Below are 19,854 nucleotides of genomic sequence, written 5' to 3'. Positions count from 1 at the left end.
TTGGTATTTATAAAAACTGAACTTGAAGTGAGAATGTGCTTATCCTCCTGCAAACTTCAGACCATGCATGGTTGAAGGATTGCATTGCAAGATGGCAAAAGTAGCCTTGTGCAGGAATATATGACACTCTTATTCATAACAAAAAACAGGTAGCTAAATATAATAATAATAATAATAATAATAATAATAGAATCATTTTCCCTTAGTGAGCGAAAATCGATTTATTTTATCTTTGCATTCTAAAATAATATGAAATAGATACTTATTTCTAATTATTCATTTCATTACTATAATCATTGCAGAATAAATCCTCACCTTTTCTGACTGTGATGGTTTCATAGGCTACTCGCGAAATAGCCTATAGGCCTACAACAAGTTAGGATAGGCTACCAATCGTCCCATCTCTCATTTCATTGGACCCACTTCACAATAAATAGATACGCTTTTTCAATTATTTTGCTCTATGCGATCCGAAAAACTGATCGCAGACGATTCACCTTTTTCATTGACTTTTGTAGGCGTCTGAATATGTAATATCGAATTTCTCGAGTAGACAATATTTCATTTGTAAACATAATAGATAAATTATATAATGCAGAATAAATTCCTCACCTTTTCTGGCCATGATGAGTTCATATTCCCGAAGTAGCCATAAAACAAATTACCATGCACATCTCTCATTTAATTGGGCCTATTAAATAGGCTAATCTGCATTTATCAGAGTGCATCAGTAGCCTGATTTCAGACATCCATGTGAACAGGATTATTAAGGAAAGCGTTCTTCTTGCAAAACGTAAACGTTTTAATCGAAGTATTATATTAATCTGCCTTTCCACAATAATTGCTTTATTGTGTGCATGTAACCATACTCACTGTCATTGTCATCAAGCACCTTCCAGTACGTTCATAATTACTTAATAAAACTTCCTCACCAGGACTCCCCTGCTGCACGGTAACCTTCATGTGTCCATGCTGAACTATTGCCCCTCTGGATAAGGCCTGGAGGAGGGAAAAACAGTTATCCCATCAAGTCAGCAAGAAGGAGATGATGAGGAGTATTGGTGTTGTATAGGGACATCCTTCTTTGAAGGTGAGAGGCTGGGACTAGGTCTGAAATAACCCTGGTCAAAATAGTGCACTAGAGAATAGGGTTCCATTTTGGACGCAGACAGGGTTTGCAGGTTGTCACAACTTGTTCCTGGTTCTACTCACCAGGTAGATGACATCCACGGAGCCCTTTGGGACGGTCTCCCCTATGATGGTGTACTGGATGGTGATTGACACTTCCTCCTCACATGCCAGTGGTTTCTCCATCTTCTGAATAGCCAGAGAGCTGGACGTTTTACTGTGAGGGGCAGTGGGCTGGATCAGTGAGAGAATGTGTTGCCCTCTGTTGAAATAGGGGACCCTGTATCTAGTGTTCTCCTCTTGTGGTGTGTTGCTTACCTGGAAAGCAAAAGAGGGAAGAGAGAGTATAATTGAAGGCTCAATCCCAAATCAACCCTTAGAGCTCCGCCTTGCCCTCTGATAGGCTAAGTGGAAGTTCACCATATTGCTTATTATACCAATGGAATCTTCTCAGATCTCCACAAGAACATGATAGGCCCTAGGGTGTAGGGTCAAGGGGGTGATTTGGGAGCATGAAGAGTCTTCAGAGTTTCAGAGTATTTAAAAACCTAGAAGGAATCATACTTACTATGAGGTTAATATTCTCTTTGGGCATACTGGTTGTGTTGAGGGAGAAACTGGCAATACCATGACTGTCCGTGGTTAGGTTCTGGAGACGATGTGAGGACCAGCCTTTCTTCTCCAACAGGTAGACTAACATGTCAGAGATAGGTGTGTTGTTGTAGTGAACAACGTTTATCTGATGAAAAAGGGGGGAAAGTTATATGAAGTGATGCTACATGTGTCACTGTTACCTACCATTGGTAGTTAGGTAAACAGGAATGTCAAAGAGCAAATGGCATCCACAATTCAACAAAGTTCAAGAAACAATAACACTCGATTTGGACTTACCTTGCCCTCAATAATTGATCCATGTTCATAGATTTTGGGTGTGTCGACAAATGTGAGTTTTCCAATCAGATAGGAGAGTGCTATGTGTTTTTCCTCTGACTGTGTAATACCTGTCAAAGAAAAACAAATCATAATAGCATGGTTTATTTCACAACCACACGTGCCACCATGATGCACAATGGCAGTTCACAATGCAGAAGCTGAATTGCAGTGCAGCTTACATAAGATTTAAAAACATTATTAAAAACAGAAAACATTAAATGATGTCATCACTTTTCCCAACTCCAAATTCTTGTGATGAATGACTTGCCTGTCCCCTCCTCCTCTACTTTTGCGTTGAAACTAAGCTTGTCTATGAGCATTTTCTGGCCAGCATTCTTTGTGAAAATTGACATGTTGAAGACATGAGAAGCACAGCCAGTTTGATCCATCTGGGAAAAGCAAGCAAAAGCCCACACATTAAGAACTGATTTAAATGAATTTAACCACATCACATTAAAATGTAATATGATGTGAAAACAATTATACTGATGATAGTTTCTTCAGGAAAGCATACAGACCTTTATTGACTCTTTGTGGCATGGGAGTGTATAATCAGGAACTCCTTGTGGATTTTTCTCATCAATTATTATTGGGATCAATACATTGTATCCTAAAGGTCGGCACAACTCTACCTCTGCTTTACCAGGTACAGGCTGTCCATATGTGTATCTGATTTTATTTTCATAATAAAACACATTAAAAACATAAAACATCATACATTTCCTACTTAGAGAGACATAGTATATTATAAACCTCATGTGAGACATTACAAATACAACAACTTATAATGCATTATACCTGCAGGCATTCTTTAAGTCAAGTGTTTTCAACATTGTCAATGCATCTGGACCTGTATTCATAAAGCCTCTTAGTGTATGAGTGCTGATCTAAGGTCAGTGTGATCTTTTGGTCACATGGACAGGGGAGATGTGATCCTAGGTCAGCAATCCTACTCTGAGATGCTTTATGACTACAGGCCCAACTGTTCATGTAAATGCCACTGTCCCAAACTTTTGAATTCTCAGGCTACTCATAGAAGCAATTTATGACATTGAGCAGTAGTAGCATTGTAGGTCTTCAATTAGTATTTGTCATTAGCTCAGACCTGGGTTCAAATACATGCATATTTAAGTATTTGTTTCCAAATACACTATTTCAAATAACCCTAGGACCAAACAGACCTGGGTTGAAATGAATGGAGTATTACAATAGTTAATACTGAATTACTTGTATTTTCAAAGAAAAAATATCAAAATACTTACTTTGAAATGTATGTAAAAGTAATTAAAATACTTAAAATAGTATTTGAATCAAGTTCTGCATTACCGTAATGCGATTAATTAGACAGTGACATTTAGCTGAGTTACACATTGTCTTGTAACTACAGTGCATTGCAAAATGGCGATACTGTACTGTTGACTCACGTTGCACACACTTGTACTTTATACTCCTCTTGAACAATGCTGATCTCATCGGTGAGGTTCATTTTGATCTCAAACTTTGGCAAAACTAGATATGAAAGAACAGAAGTTAACTCATGTATGTTCCAGTATTGTGACGTATTGATTCAACTGGCAGATCCATAATATTATGTAGCATGAAAGGTAAAAGAAAGAAGCTCAATTTACCATATTTTTCTACCTTGAAGTGATGGTATATTTTGTTATCACCAATCCACACTACAATAGCATAAGATCCTACAGGTGCTTCAGAGTTCAGGGGGTGAGAAAGCTGCAGAATGTTGCCACTGGATGAAGTATTGACCCACTGTCCAATCCTGTTCTGATGAACATCCTATTGATTCATAGAACAAGGGACATGTTTAGTAGGGCACAACATTGTGGAACGTTCAGATACAAATATGTTATGTAGGCCAAACATGCCTGTCTAACATGTAGAATAAGGAGTCACGTCAGTTCTATTCATTACATTCTATCTGCAACGTTCCGAAGTTTGCTTGTTGAAGGTGGCCCAGATGTTATCACATAAAGCTTATAGGGAGTCTTCTAGTAACTGCCATGTGGAAATGAATGATGACCTCCAGTACCTAGCTGGTGGAGTCATTGTCTTATGTCGTAGTATTTAGTGACAGTCATCATAAATTGACAGACGAATAAGGGTCTTACCTCAAGTTCCACAATGTTGTACTGTGAAGGGCAAGACAAAAGATTGGTTAATGTTTTATGAATAACTCTCAAATTCCCCCAAAATGACCAAAAGAGCAAAACTGTCTACAACTATAGGGACTAGGTAGGTGCTTGGATTTGTCTCTTCAACTAAACATCACAAGTAGTATTTGCACTGGAACTCTAATGTCAATTCAGTAAATTAATTCAATCTCAGGAAAGAAAATCCCATACAATCCAATCTGACCTACAGTATATGAATGGAAAACCCCATGTCCTGTGGTGAAGGTTTGAGGATCTTAAAATCCACCCACACAGGTTTATTTAGAGAACCTCTGCAGAACCTTTGCCCTGAGTGCTATGTGCCTCAAATGTTTGTGTAGCCTTATCAAACAGACAGATTTTGGATTTTGCCCAATAGTTGTTCAAAACATTTCCCATTTCCAAAGTCTTATTGTTCATGGAGTACTAACAAGATGTGTATGACATGTCATAGCTACTTGATTGCTAAATTATTTTATTTTTTTACAGTATATTCTACATAATAAGCCTTGTCCGTAAGGCAGGAGCCTATGTCCTGTTTCTGTAGCATGAAGGAGCCTGGACAGGACGCTAGTCTATTGCTGGGCATTAACCTCAATCCATCTCCTTAATGTTCAGTGCCAAGCAGAGTGGCATCGGGTCTCATTTTTAGAGTCTTTGGTAAGGCTCGACACCCTCAAACTTCCATTCTCAGTGAGGACACTAACCACAAGGCCGCAGAGTTGAGTTGGTTGGACAATATCGTACATAGTGTTACATAATACCTGAATGCTATGTCTATCAGACAGTAATGTGACGTTGTGACCCTTGAGATCTGTCTTTCTGTTTGAAAGAGTGGAGATACTGATCTAAAGGACGACCAAATACAGGTAATTGTTTTCAATATTCAATGTTGCACATTTTCAACACTCACCAGCTGATTGACAGGGCTAAAACTGGTATCCAAGGTGATCACTCTAAACTGCACTGAAAAAAGACAATGAAAAGACAAAGACAAGCACTCAATGAGAATTTTAGAAGCATAATTTAGCTAACTTTCCCAGGTTTTCCAGAAATCCCTGTTGAAGGATTCCCAGATTCCAGGAATCTTTCAGCCAGGATTTCTGAAAAACCTGGGATTTTCAGGAAAGTTAACAGAATTTTGCAAGACAGCTTTTCTGGATAATATTTTAGTGTTGGTACTAAAACCCCAATTCAATAAATTGCAGATAAAGGAAAACTGCTCTGCGAGTTCGCTGAAAATATTTACACTATCGATATCTTTTTATTTATTTTATGTAACCCTTATTTTACCAGGTAAGTTGACTGAGAACACATTCTCATTTACAGCAACAACCTGGGGAATAGTTACAGGGAGAGGAGGGGGGATGAATGAGTCAATTGGGATCCAATGATAATGTCCAGCAGAGGAACAGCTTTTAACATGTGGTATGTTGGTTCAAACTCCAGTGTACATATTCTGAATGAACCCACAGCAGATTTTTTATTTATCTGCACCTGATGGTCCTCTTTCAAGTGTCTCTGGGATGACAGAGCATAATAGAAACATGCTATCACCTAATTGTCCTGTTTCTTAGCAAGCAGACTAATTGTGTACTGGCTCTGTGTAAAATTACCTGTTTGTCCCGGGTTGTAGATTGGTTTATCCGTTTGGACGAATGTCATCGGGCTGTACGGTTTGATCATGACCTTTCTCTCCTCTGTTGATAGAAAAGTTTCACCTCGAATCTCCACCTTAAATCTTTGCACTTCGTCACTCTCCACATGAGGGGCCTGTCAGGGAGACAATGAACCAATAACATATGATCCAGTGTGGCTTAGTTGGTAAGAACGTGCTGCTAACAACATCAAGGTTGTGAAGGTTCAATCACTTCTCCTTTCATCAGTGTGTTTTAAAAATGCTTTTTCTTTAGTAGTTGATGTCATCTTTTTTTATGTCAAATTTCAGCCTGAATTCCAGAAAAGTTATAGTAAGCCACCACATTGATATTTCCCATAAAATAAGATGGCATTGCACACACAATTAAGAGATGCATCACAAAGCTAAGAAGTATAGTAAACTCTTATTGGAATGGTTCTGGATGTCGCCCAGTGCGGGGCTGACCTGAAACTGGAAGCAGCGGTGAAACTCTTGGTCAGAACTCTCTTGGAGAATACTTTTGTTCTGTCCATTGGCAATCAGAGATATGGTCATGACCAGGGTCTCGTTGGGCTGCAGAAGGCTGGCACAAAGCTTAGCCTCTGAGCCTGCCTGGATCACTGCAGGAATGGCTACCATGTAAACCCTACAGAGAACATATGCACGCACAGCAACAAACACACAGGAAAATCAGTACAAAATGAGAGGGCACTTCTAAACAAGAAACTACATATGTAGGATCTTAATTTGACCAGTATTGTCAAAGAAAAAGAATCCTGCAGCAACAGGATTTGAACATTTAGTCCATAATGTTGCTTGATCAGGGGTACCCTTACGAAAAAAAACACACATGAAAATCACGTGTTCACATCAAGGAGAGTACTTTACTTTAAAAGGCATAATTGACATTAATTTAATTTAAACAGTCATGGTCCCCTGCAGGTTTTGTGCTGTTACAGGTTTGTTCCAGGGACGTCACCAATAATGTTTTTAGGATGTTCTTAGAACGTTGCCATGGTCCCCTGGAGGTTTTTGTCTAGTTGCGGTGAAAATACAGTATTTATACGTTTTTGTATTTTGGGGGGGGGGGGGGGGGGGGGTGAATGGGCCAATAAAAAATAAAAATTCAAGATAAAAAAATCAAGAATAATTTTTGAAAAGCCTATATTTGTAGGTGAAATACACAGAACAAATATCTGCAGAAAGGATAGATGAAAAACCATTCTAAATTTCCTCTCTGACAGAGATAATGTTACTCCAGGACGAGACGCCACATGTCTGATTACTAAATTCTAACTGACTGCAGATTTACTTACGGTCTTGGAGTTTTTTGACAGACACAAAGCCAGTGAAAGCAGACAAAGAGTATCCATCTCCAAACGTGATGCCCAGAAGGAACCATGACTCAATGAGAGAAATAAAAACACCAGGTCAGCCTATATCCCAGTATTCCTACTGGCAAGACCTCCCTACTGCACTGTGTAGAGGACAAGCAGAGGAACCGGTGTAGCCAGGTTAAATGATTGAAGTAAAAGCCTTGTGAATATTTGACCAATTTGTGTCAATAACAGTGATTTTCAGTGATTGGCAGATTCTCTGGCTTTGAGACTACACATGCACCATCAATATACATACAGTACAGTGTACGACATTGGCTTGCACTATAACCTGATTACATCTCAATAGTTTGCATGCAATGCCTGTTTTTTTTACTTTGTCCATAATATATAGTGGGGTCCAAAATTATTCGATCCTTTGATAAAGATTAGCAAAAAAGACTGTCAAATAAATAATACAAATACTGAGCTATATGGTATGATATTTTTTGGAACAGTTATATTATTTTATACTTATACAATTGTTCAGAGAAATATATTTTGTTTAACAAGTAATACCAAAAATCTCGAAAACATAAGGTTATAAATTATTGGATCCCCGGTTCTCAATACTCCAGCACCCTCCCCTTTCGGGGATAATGATACTGAGCCTTTTTCTCAAATGTTTTATGAGATTGGAGAACACATTGGGAGGGATCTTAGACCAATCCTCCATACAGAATCTTTCCCGATCCTTGATATCCTTCATCTGTGCTTATGGACTTTCCTCTTCAATTGAAACCACAGGTTTTCAATGGGGTTCAAGTCTGGAGACTGAGATGGCCATTGCGAAATGTTGATTTTGTGGTCAATTAACCCTTTTGGGGTTTTTTGATTTGTACTTGGGGTTATTGTCTTGCTGGAAGATTCACTTGAGGTTGTACCATGTGAGTTCATATGTTTACCTGTGAAGTGTACCTTTGACTTTTTTGTACCTCAGGGAAAAACATTGTACCCAGAGCCGGCTCTACAGGGTGGCAAAGCCGGGCATGGACCCCCAGATAGAATTTGTGCCCCCACAGTTTTGTTTCCCCATAAACATAACAAATGGTATATGAATTACAATGCACCTGACGACCTGTTGGATTGAACAAAAACTGAACCAGTGGAAGCAGAGTTTATTGATTCTTGCAAAGTTAAATCACATCCACAGCCAGCAACAACAAATGGACCCCACTCAGTGTTCTTCAAAGATACGGCGGGCCTTTGTCAGCAATGCAGACTGTGCTGTTAGTACTGAAACATGGATTTTGAATAACATATGGGACATCTACAGCAATGTGCAAAAATGTATTCAGCATGTTACATCAATGAAAAGCCCAGCATGTCCAGCTGGCATTTGAGAGGGACCTGACAAGTACATTTCATCAGGAAGGAGAATGGAATCAGAATCTTCTCATGAGTTTCAACACAGCATGGAGGAGGCTGCAACTCGTCTAAATAGTAAGCTACAACCTTTATGGCCCTGGCCGCCGTGCTAGAATTATACATTAATTGGTTTTCCCTCATGTAAGCCTAGGGGTCGTTTGGCTCGTGGGGCTTCTCTTCAACAAGCTTTCTTCAAGAATGCCAAGAGTGTGAAAAGCTGTCATCAAGGCAAAGGGTGGCTATTTGAAGAATCTCAAATATAAAATATATTTTGATTTGTTTAACACTTTTTTGGTTACTACATGATTCCATATGTGTTATTTCATTGTTTTGATGTCTTCACTATTATTCTACAATGTAGTCATGCATATACACTACAGGTCAAAAGTTTTAGAACACCTACTCATTCAAGGGTGTTTTTAATTTAAAAAATAAAGAAACACCCTTGAATGAGTAGGTGTTCTAAAACGTTTAACCTGTAGTATATATGCATGACTCACACATACTGGTAGCCTAGTTTCAGCTGAATATCATCTGTCAAACTGGTCTCACAGACTAGACATAACATAGTAAAAGTAAATCCGGTACAATCATATTAGTAAGATGTGTTACGTTTGGTATGGTTATACAAGACAGATGGCTACTTAAGGCAAGGAAGGAGGGAGGGTTGGCGGCCATGCGGGGGGGCAGGCGTATAACGCATAAATACTGTATTCTCACTGCATCTATCAAAAACCTCCAGGGGACCATGACACAACGTTCTAAGAACGTCCTAAAAACATTATTGGAGACGTCCCTGGAACAAACCTGGAACAGCACAAAACCTGCAGGGGACCATGACTGTTTCAATTGAATTAATGTCAATTATGCCTTTTAAAGTAAAGTATTCTCATTGACGTGATCACATGTGAATTTCATGTGTTTTTTTCATAAGTGAACCACTGATCAAGCAACATTATGGACTAAACGTTCAAATCCTGTTGCTGCAGGATTCTTTTTCAATGACAATACAGGTCAAATTAAGATCCTACATCTGTAGTTTCTTGTTTAGAAGTGCCCTGTCATTTTGTACTGATTTTCCTGTGTGTTTGTTGCTGTGCATGCATATGTTCTCTGTTCGGTTTACATGGTAGCCATTCCTGCATTGATCCAGACAGGCTCAGAGGCCAAGCTTTGTGCCAGCCTTCTGCTACCCTACGAGACCCTGGTCATGACCATATCTCTGATTGCCAATGGACAGAACAAAAGTCTTCTCCAAGAGAGTTCTGACCAAAAGTTTCACCACTGCTTCCAGTTTCAGGTCAGCCCAGCACTGGGCGACATCCAGAACCATTCCAATAAGAGTTTACTATACTTCTTAGCTTTGTGATGCATCTCTTAATTTTTGTGCAATGCCATCTTATTTGATGGGAAATATCAATGTGGTGGCCTACCATAAGTTTTCTGGGATTCAAGCTGAAATTTGACATGAAAAAAGATGACATCAACTACTAAAGAAAAAGCATTTTTAAAACACACTGATGAAAGGAGAAGTGATTGTCACGGCTGTCGGTGAGATGCGGTTGAAGAAGTCAGGCGCAGGACACAGAACTCTCGGACACGTACTTTAATCCGATAATGACCATATGAACACAGAAATAACTCCACGCAGGGAGGAAATAACCCGCTCACTAAATGACACACGTGAAGGGAAAACAATCACACACAATGTCCTAATGAGAGACAGGGGTAATATAAGGGCAACAATCAAACATAATGATGAACAGGTGTAAACAATACAGACAAAACTAAACAACCACCGATAACATCGAACGGCAGTAGCTAGTACTCCGGGGACGACGAACGCCGAAGCCTGCCCGGGCAAGGAGGAGGAGCAGCCTCGGCAGAATCCGTGACAGTACCCCCCCCCCGGCCTCGGGGACTGCCAGGAGGACGCGGAGCAGGGCGAGTCGGATGACTCCGGTGGAACTCTGTCAACAGGGAGGGATCTAGGATGTCCCTCCTAGGGACCCAGCACCGTTCCTCCGGACCGTACCCCTCCCACTCCCTCCGACGCCTCGAATCCACGATGGAACGGACTGAGTACGCCGGAGCCCCTTCGATGTCTAGTGGTGGCGGAGGGACCTCTCGTACCTCATTCTCCTGGAGTGGACCAGCTACCACCGGCCTGAGGAGAGACACATGGAACGAGGGGTTAATGCGATAATTAATAGGCAGCTGTAACCTATAACATACCTCGTCCAATCTCCTCAGGTCCTTAAATGGCCCCACAAACCGCCGGCCCAGCTTCCGGCAGGGCAGGTGAAGGGGCAGGTTTCTGGTCGAGAGCCAGACCCGATCTCCCGGTGCATAAACCGGACCCTCACTGCGGTGGCGATCGGCGCTCGCCTTCTGCCGTCTGATGGCCCGCTGCAGATGGACGTGCGCAGCGTTTCATGTCTCCTCCGAGCGCCGAAACCATTCATCCACCGCAGGAGCCTCGATCTGGCTCTGATGCCAGGTTGCCAGAACCGGCTGATAGCCCAACACACACTGGAAAGGAGTGAGATTAGTGGAGGAGTGGCGGAGTGCATTTTGGGCTATCACTGCCCAGGGAATATACCCCGACCACTCCTCCTGCCGGTCCTGGCAGTAGGACCTCAGAAACCTACCCACATCTTGGTTCACTCTCTCCACCTGCCCATTACTCTCAGGGTGAAAACCCGAGGTAAGGCTGATCGAGACCCCCAAACGTTCCATAAACGCCCTCCACAATCTAGAGGTGAACTGGGGACCCCGATCAGACACTATATCCTCAGGCACTCCGTAGTGCCGGAAAACGTGAGTAAACAGGGCTTCTGCCATTTGTAGGGCTGTAGGAAGACCTGGCATAGGGATGAGACGGCAGGCCTTAGAAAACCGATCCACAACGACCAAGATCGTGGTATTCCCCTGGGAGGGGGGAAGGTCCGTGACAAAATCCACCGACAGGTGAGACCACGGCCGTTGTGGAACGGGGAGAGGTTGTAACTTCCCTCTGGGCAGGTGTCTAGGCACCTTACACTGGGTGCACACTGAGCAGGAAGAAACGTAAACCCTCACGTCCTTGGCTAAGGTGGGCCACCAGTACTTCCCGCTAAGACAGTGCACCGCACGACCAATACCAGGATGACCAGAGGAGGGGGACGTGTGAGCCCAATAAATCAGTCGGTCACAGACCTCGAGCGGTACGTACCTCCATCCCTCTGGACACTCTGGGGGAGAAGGGTCGGTACGTAACGCCCGCTCGATTTCCGTGTCGACCTCCCACACCACCGGTGCCACGAGACAAGACTCCGGTAGTATGGGAGTGGGCTCAATGGACCTCTCCTCTGTGTCATATCGTCGGGACAGGGCGTCTGCCTTAACGTTCTGTGACCCTGGGATATACGTGATCTTAAATACAAACCGGGCAAGAAACATGGCCCACCTAGCCTGACGAGGGTTCAGTCTCTTCGCTGCCCGGATGTACTCCAGGTTACGATGGTCAGTCAGAATGAGAAAAGGGTGGTTAGCCCCCTCAAGCCAATGTCTCCACACCTTCAGGGCCTGGACCACAGCTAGCAGCTCCCTGTCCCCCACGTCATAATTGCGTTCCGCCGGACTGAGCTTCTTGGAATAGAAAGCACAGGGGCGGAGTTTTGGAGGCGTGCCCGAGCGCTGGGACAGTATAGCACCGATCCCCGCCTCGGACGCATCCACCTCGACTTGGAACGCCAAAGAGGGATCCGGATGTGCCAGCACCGGAGCTGAGGTGAACAGGTCCTTCAAATGACTAAACGCCCTGTCCGCCTCAGCCGACCACTGCAAACGCACCGGGCCCCCCTTTAGCAGGGAGGTATTGGGAGCTGCTACCTGTCCAAAACCCCGGATAAACCTCCGGTAGTAATTGGCAAAACCCAAAAAACGCTGCACCTCCTTTACTGTAGTTGGAGTCTGCCAATTACGCACGGCTGAAACGCGGTCAATCTCCATCTCCACCCCTGACGCAGACAACCAGTGTCCCAGGAAGGAGATGGACTCCTGGAAAAACAGACATTTCTCTGCCTTCACATACAGATCATGCTCCAACAGTCTACCCAGCACTCGACGTACCAGGGACACATGCTCGGTACGTGTAGCGGAGTATATCAGAATGTCATCCAATATACACCACTACCCCCTGTCCATGCAAATCCCGGAAAATCTCATCTACAAATGATTGGAAGACTGAAGGAGCATTCATTAGACCGTATGGCATGATGAGGTACTCATAGTGACCCGAGGTGGTACTGAATGATGTCTTCCACTCATCTCCTTCCCGAATGCGCACCAGGTTGTAAGCGCTCCTGAGATCCAATTTTGTGAAGAAGCGCGCCCCGTGTAATGACTCAGTCATACTAGCAATCAGAGGGAGAGGATAGCTGTATTTAATAGTGATCTGATTGAGACCACGGTAATCAATACACGGGCGTAAACCCCCATCCTTCTTCTTTACTAAAAATAAACTCGAGGACGCAGGAGAAGTGGATGGCCGTATGTATCCCTGTCTCAAGGATTCGGTGACGTATGTCTCCATAGCAGCCGTCTCCTCCTGAGACAGAGTATACACATGGCTGCGAGGGAGCGCAGCGCCAACCTGGAGGTCTATCGCACAATCCCCCTGTCGATGAGGTGGTAATTGAGTCGCCTTCTTCTTACAGAAGGAGCGTGCCAAATCGGCATACTCAGGAGGAATGTGCATTGTGGGCATTTAGTTCGGACTCTCCACCGTCGTTGCCCCTACGGAAACACCTACACACCGCCCCACACACTGATCAGACCATCCCTTGAGAGCCCTCTGTTGCCATGAAATGTTGGGGTCATGAGATATTAACCAGGGAAGTCCCAACACCACTGGAAACGCAGGAGAGTCAATTAAATACAACTGTATAGTCTCCTCATGACCCTTCTGCGTTTTCATCTTCAGTGGCGCTGTGACCTCCCTAATCAATCCCGACCCCAAAGGCCGGCTATCTAGGGAAGGATAGGGAAGGGCACATCGACTGGTAATATAGGGATTCCTAACTTATATGAGAAATGGCGATCGATAAAATTCCCAGCTGCGCCTGAATCGACTAGCGCCTTATGCTGGGAGTAAGAAGAAACTTCTGGAAACACAACTTGGATACACATATGAACAACAGAGAGCTCTGGGTGAGTTGGGGCCTTACTCACCGGGAAGGACTCATCCGTGCGTTGCCTGCTGCCTTGAATCCGAGGAGACCCTCCCCAGCACCGAACCGCCGTGTGTCCTCGGCGGCCACAGTTGGTGCAGGGGACAGCCTCCTTCCTGGCCTCCCTACTACCAGCACCCCCGAGCTCCATAGGGCTCGGCTCGGAGGTGCTGGGGGATGGAATGGACGGCCCCAGCGCCGGACGTCCGCGGGTAGCCAACAGGGTATCCAGGCGAATCGACATGTCCACCAGCTGATCGAAGCTTAGGTTGGTGTCCCTGCAGGCCAACTCTCGACGAACGTCCTCTCTTAAGCTACACCTGTAGTGGTCGATGAGGGCCCTCTCATTCCATCCCGAATTGGCAGCCAGAGTCCGGAAGTCCAGTGCGAATTCCTGCACGCTCCTCCTCCCCTGTCTGAGGTGGAATAGACGCTCACCCGCCGCCTTCCCCTCCGGGGGATGATCGAACACTGCCCTGAAGCGGCGGGTGAACTCCGCATAGTTCACAGTAGCGGCGTCTATCCCTCCCCACTCGGCGTTGGCCCACTCCAGTGCCTTGCCGGACAGACAAGAGATGAGGGCGGACACGCTCTCGTATCCCGAGGGTGCCGGGTGAATGGTTGCCACGTAAAGTTCCACCTGGAGCAGGAAATCCTGACACCCGGCTGCGGTGCCATCATAAGCCCTCCGGAGCGAGAGCCGAATCCCACTGGACTCCGGATGTGAGACGATAGGAGTAGCGGATGGTGGTGGTATCGTTGGAGGAGGTGTGGGCAAACCTCCTCTCTCCCATCATCCCAAAGTGTTCATCACGTTATCCATGGCGGCACCAAGATTTTGAAGCATCGCTGCCTGTTGTAGGACGTGCTCCTCGAGTGATCCGGTCGGTGCCGTTGCTCCTGCTGACTCCATGTTGTGGTGTGTGATTCTGTCACGGCTGTCGGTGAGATGCGGTTGAAGAAGTCAGGCGCAGGACACAGAACTCTCGGACATGTACTTTAATCCGATAATGACCATATGAACACAGAAATAACTCCACGCAGGGAGGAAATAACCCGCTCACTAAATGACATACGTGAAGGGAAAACAATCACACACAATGTCCTAATGAGACAGGGGTAATATAAGGGCAACAATCAAACATAATGACGAACAGGTGTAAACAATACAGACAAAACTAAACAACCACCGATAACATCGAACGGCAGTAGCTAGTACTCCGGGGACGACGAACGCCGAAGCCTGCCCGAGCAAGGAGGAGGAGCAGCCTCGGCAGAATCCGTGACAACGTTCTTACCAACTAAGCCACACTGGATCATATGTTATTGGTTCATTGCCTCCCTGACAGGCCCCTCATGTGGAGAGTGACGAAGTGCCAAAATTTAAGGTGGAGGTTTCAAGGTGAAACGTGTCTATCGACAGAGGAGAGAAAGGTCATGATTAAACCCTACAGTCAGATGACATTCATCCAAACAGATAAACCAATCTACAACCCGGGACAATTAGGTGACAGCATGTTTCTATGATGGTTTGCTCTGTCATCACATGTTGCTCCCAATACTCACTTGAAACAGGACAGTAAGGAGCAGATAAAGAAAAAACCCACTGCGGGTTCACTCAGGATATGTACACTGGAGTTTGAACCAACATACCCCATGTTACAAGCTGTTCCTCTCCTGGACATTATCATTGGATATCGATAGTGTAAACATTTTCAGCAAACTCGCAGTGCAGTTTTCCTTTATCTGAATTGGGGCCTTAGTACCAACGGTGTCAAATATTATCCACAGTAGCTGTCAAAAGTTTGTCTTGCAAAATTCTGGTAACTTTCCCGAAAATCCCTGGTTTTCCAGAAATCCCAGTTGAAAGTGTCCTGGAATCTGGAAATCCTTTAATGCTTTATGCTTCTAAAACTCTCATTGAGTGCCTGTCTTTGTCTTTTCATTTTCTTTTTACAGTACAGTTTAGAGTGATCACCTTGGATACCAGTTTTAGCCCTGTCAATCAGCTGGTGAGTGTTGAAAATGTGAAACATTGAATATTGAAAACAGTGACCTATTTGGTCTTCCTTCAGAACAGTATCCCCACTATTTCAAACAAAAAGACAGATACAGAAGAATCTCAAGGATCCCAACATCACAATACTGTGCGATAGACATGGCAATCAGCTATTATGTAACACTATATACAGTTTTGTCCAACAAAATGATTACAGTGTCCGCCTTATGGTTAAAGTGTCCACCCTGAGAATGGAAGGATGGGGATTCAATCCCCAGTCGAGCCATACAAAAGACTCTAAAAATGGGACCCGAAGCCTCTCTGCTTGGCACTCAGCATTAAGGAGATGGATTGGGGTTAATGCAGTGATAGACTAGCGTCCTGTCCAGGCTGCCTCAAGCTACAGAAACAGGAGATAGGCTCCTGTCCTATGGACAAGGACAAGGCTTATTATGTACATACTGTAAATGCTTATTTTAATTTTAAACGAGCCACCACATGTCATACACATCGCATTAGTACTTCATGAACAATAAGGCTTTGGAAATGGGCAATGTTTTGAACAACTATTTGGCAAAATCCAAATCTTTAGCCAATGTTATCTGTTTGATAAGGCTACACAAACAGTTGAGACACATAGCACTCAATGCAAACATACTGTTCTCTAAGTAAACCTGTGTGGGCTGATTTGAAGGTCCTCAAACATTCACCACAGGACATGAGGTTTTCCATTCATATAGGTCAGATTGGAACGTATGAGAATGTTTTTCCTGAGATTGAATTAATCGACTGAATTGACATTAGAGCTCCAGTGCAAATACTACTTGTGATGTTGAGTTGAAGAGACAAATCCAAGCACCTGCCTAGTTCCTATAGTTGTAGACAGTTTTGCTCCTTTGGTCATTTTGGGGGAATTTGAGAGTTATTCATAAAACATTAACCAATCTTTTGTCTTGCCCTTCACAGTACAACATTGTGGAACTTGAGGTAAGAGCCTTATTAGTCTGTCAATTTATGATGACTGTCACTAAATACTACGACATAAGACAATGACTCCACCAGCTAGGTACTGGAGGTCATCATTCATTTCCACATGGCAGTTACTAGAAGACTCCCTATAAGCTTTATGTGATAACATCTGGGCCACCTTCAACAAGCAAACTTCGGAACGTTGCAGATAGAATGTAATGAATAGAACTGACGTGACTCCTTATTCTACATGTTAGACAGGCATGTTTGGCCTACATAACATATTTGTATCTGAACGTTTCACAATGTAGTGCCCTGCTCAACGTGCCTCTTGTTCTATGAACCCACAGGATGTTCATCACAACAGGATTGGACAGTGGGTCAATACTACATCTAGTGGCAACATTATGTAGCTTTCTCACCCCCTCAACTCTGAAGCACCTGTAGGATCCTATACCATTGTAGTTTGGATTGGTGAAAAAAAGATATACCATCACTTCAAGGTAAAAGAAATATGTCAGGTTGAGCTTCTTTCTTTTACCTTTCATGCTACATAATATTATGGCTCTGGCAGTTGATCAATGCATCACAATCCTGGAACATTCATGAGTTAACTGTTCTTTTATATCTAGTTTTGCCAAAGTTTAAGATCTAAATGAACCTCACCAATGAGATCAGCATAGTTCAAGAGGAGTATAAAGTAGTGTGTGCAATGTGAGTCAACACTATTGACGTTTTGCAATGCACTGTAGTTACAAGACAATGTGTAACTCCACTAAATGTCACTCTCCAATTATGCTAATGCTGACCTGGATTCAAATACTATTTTCAATATTTCAATAACTTTCACATACATTTCAAAGTAAGTATCTGGATATTTTTTCTTAAAAAATACAAGTAGATTAATATTGGAATGTATTTGGAAATATACAGTAGTTGGAAAGTATTAGCATGTATTTGAAAATATTTAAATATAATTATTTGTATTTTCAAATACAAATATTTTAATAATTTGTGCATTTGCACCCAGGTCTGTTTGGTCCTAGGGATATTTTAAATAATATATTTAGAAACAAGTATTTTAATATAGTTTCAAATAGTAGGCTATCTATAGGAAATTATTTAAAATACTTTCAAATACTTCAAATAGAAGTAGTTTATTTGCCCATATTATTTATATTTATATTTATTTATAAATAACTAAATACACAGAAAATTAGGATTTAAAAACAAATACTTAAATATGCATTTATTTGATCCCAGGTCTGCGCTAATGACAAATACTAATTGAAGACCTACAATGCTACTGCTCAATGTCATAAACTGCTCCTATGAGTCCCTGAAACGTTTGGGACACATTTGGCATTTACATGAACAGCTGGGCCTGTATTCATAAAGCATCTCAGAGAAGGATTGCTGACCTACACTCTTAGATAAAAGGGTTCCAAAAGAGTTATTCAGCTGTCCCCATAGGAGAACCCTTTTTGGTTCCAGGTAGAACCCTTTTGTGTTCAATGTAGAACTCTCTGTGGAAAGGGTTTTTATATAGAACCCAAAAGTGTTCTACCTTGAACCTTCTTGATAGCACCTTTTTTTCTGAGAATGTAGCATCAGGTCTCCCCCTGTCAATGTGACCTTGTTCATTATAATCCAACAGTTTAAACTGATCCTTGATCAGCACTCATACACCGAGAGTCTTTATGAATACTGGTCCAGATTCAATGTTGAAAACACTTTACTTAAAGCCTGCAGTTATAATGCATTATAAGCATGCATGTATGAGCCTTTCTAATATCTCTTATGAGGCTTATAATATACTGTCTCTCTAAGTAGGACATATATGTTTTTTATGTGTTTTATTATTAAATCAAATCAGATACACGTATGGACAGCCTGTACCTGGCAAAGCAAAGGTAGAGTTGTGCCAACCCTTATGACACAATGTATTGATACCAATAACAATTGATGAGGAAAACCCACAAGGAGTTCCTGATTATACACCCCAATGCCACAAAGAGTCAATAGAGGTCTGTATGCTTTCCTGAAGAAACTATCAACAGTATAATTGTTTTCACATCACATTACATTTTAATGTGATGTGGTTAAATTGATTTAAATCAGTTCTTAATGTGTGGGCTTTTGCTTGCTTTTCCCAGATTGATCAAACTGGCTGTGCTTCTCATGTCTTCAACATGTCAATTTTCACAAAGAATGCTGGCCAGAAAATGCTCATAGACAGGCTTAGTTTAAACACAACAGTAGAGGAGGAGGGGACAGGCAAGTCATTCATCACAAGAATTTGGAGTTGGGAAAAGTCATGACAACATTTAATGTTTTCTGTTTTTAATAATGTTTTAAAATCTTATGTAAGCTGCACTGCAATTCAGCTTCTGCATTGTGAACTGCCATTGTGCATCATGGTGGCACGTGTGGTTGTGAAATAAACCATGCTATTATCATTTGTTTTTCTTTGATAGGTATTACATAGTCAAAGAATAAACATATAGGGCTCTCCTATCTGATTGGAAAACTCACATTTGTCGACACACCCAAAATCTATGAACATGGATCAATTATGGAGGGCAAGGTAAGTCCAAATCCAGTGTTATTGTTTCTTGAACTTTGTTGAATTGTGGATGCCATTTGCTCTTTGACATTCCTGTTTACCTAACTACCAATGGTAGGTAACAGTGACACATGTAGCATCACTTCATAGAACTTTCCCCCCTTTTTCATCAGATAAACGTTGTTCACTTCAACAACACACCTTTCTCTGACATGTTAGTCTACCTGTTGGAGAAGAAAGGCTGGTCCTCACATCGTCTCCAGAACCTAACCAAGTCATGGTATTGCCAGTTTCTCTCTCAACACAACCAGTATGCCCAAAGAGAATATTAACCTCATAGTAAGTATGATTCCTTCTAGGTTTTGAAAGACTTTGAGACTCTGAAGACTCTTCATGCGCTATCCCAAATCACCCCCTTGACCCTACACCCTAGGGCCTACCACGTTCTTGTGGAGATCTGAGAAGATTCCATTGGTATAATAAGCAATATGGTGA

General features: G+C 42.7%; 1 protein-coding gene and 1 pseudogene across 4 annotated transcripts in view; one reads left to right on the top strand and one right to left on the bottom strand.

Annotated features, from left to right (window-relative positions):
• LOC311105477 (alpha-2-macroglobulin-like) overlaps positions 1 to 7,381 on the bottom strand; it is a 32,354-nt gene extending 24,973 nt beyond the window's left edge. For all 3 annotated transcript variants that reach the window (XM_084147644.1, XM_084147645.1, XM_084147646.1), the window contains exons 1-13: positions 7,185 to 7,381; positions 6,334 to 6,514; positions 5,846 to 6,002; positions 5,143 to 5,195; positions 4,188 to 4,208; positions 3,690 to 3,855; positions 3,486 to 3,570; positions 2,580 to 2,730; positions 2,330 to 2,450; positions 2,020 to 2,129; positions 1,697 to 1,867; positions 1,213 to 1,446; positions 933 to 999 (exon numbers count right to left, since the gene is read on the bottom strand). In XM_084147644.1, coding sequence (XP_084003770.1) covers positions 933 to 999; positions 1,213 to 1,446; positions 1,697 to 1,867; positions 2,020 to 2,129; positions 2,330 to 2,450; positions 2,580 to 2,730; positions 3,486 to 3,570; positions 3,690 to 3,855; positions 4,188 to 4,208; positions 5,143 to 5,195; positions 5,846 to 6,002; positions 6,334 to 6,514; positions 7,185 to 7,270 — 1,603 coding nt within the window. In that variant the 5' untranslated portion in view covers positions 7,271 to 7,381. The remainder of the gene's footprint in view (positions 1 to 932; positions 1,000 to 1,212; positions 1,447 to 1,696; positions 1,868 to 2,019; positions 2,130 to 2,329; positions 2,451 to 2,579; positions 2,731 to 3,485; positions 3,571 to 3,689; positions 3,856 to 4,187; positions 4,209 to 5,142; positions 5,196 to 5,845; positions 6,003 to 6,333; positions 6,515 to 7,184) is intronic.
• Positions 7,382 to 19,353: 11,972 nt separating this feature from the next.
• Positions 19,354 to 19,854, top strand: part of LOC311105479 (alpha-2-macroglobulin-like) — a 43,868-nt pseudogene continuing 43,367 nt past the window's right edge. Inside the window, exons 1-2 of the transcript in view lie at positions 19,354 to 19,380; positions 19,533 to 19,698. The product of the transcript in view is annotated as an alpha-2-macroglobulin-like (transcript). The remainder of the gene's footprint in view (positions 19,381 to 19,532; positions 19,699 to 19,854) is intronic.

This window comes from Coregonus lavaretus, assembly GCF_964263955.1.
Source record: "Coregonus lavaretus genome assembly, chromosome: 30".
In the NCBI taxonomy this organism is placed as follows: domain Eukaryota; kingdom Metazoa; phylum Chordata; class Actinopteri; order Salmoniformes; family Salmonidae; genus Coregonus; species Coregonus lavaretus.
Note: the sequence above shows the minus strand (reverse complement) of the source record. Positions and strands in the feature narration are given on the sequence as shown.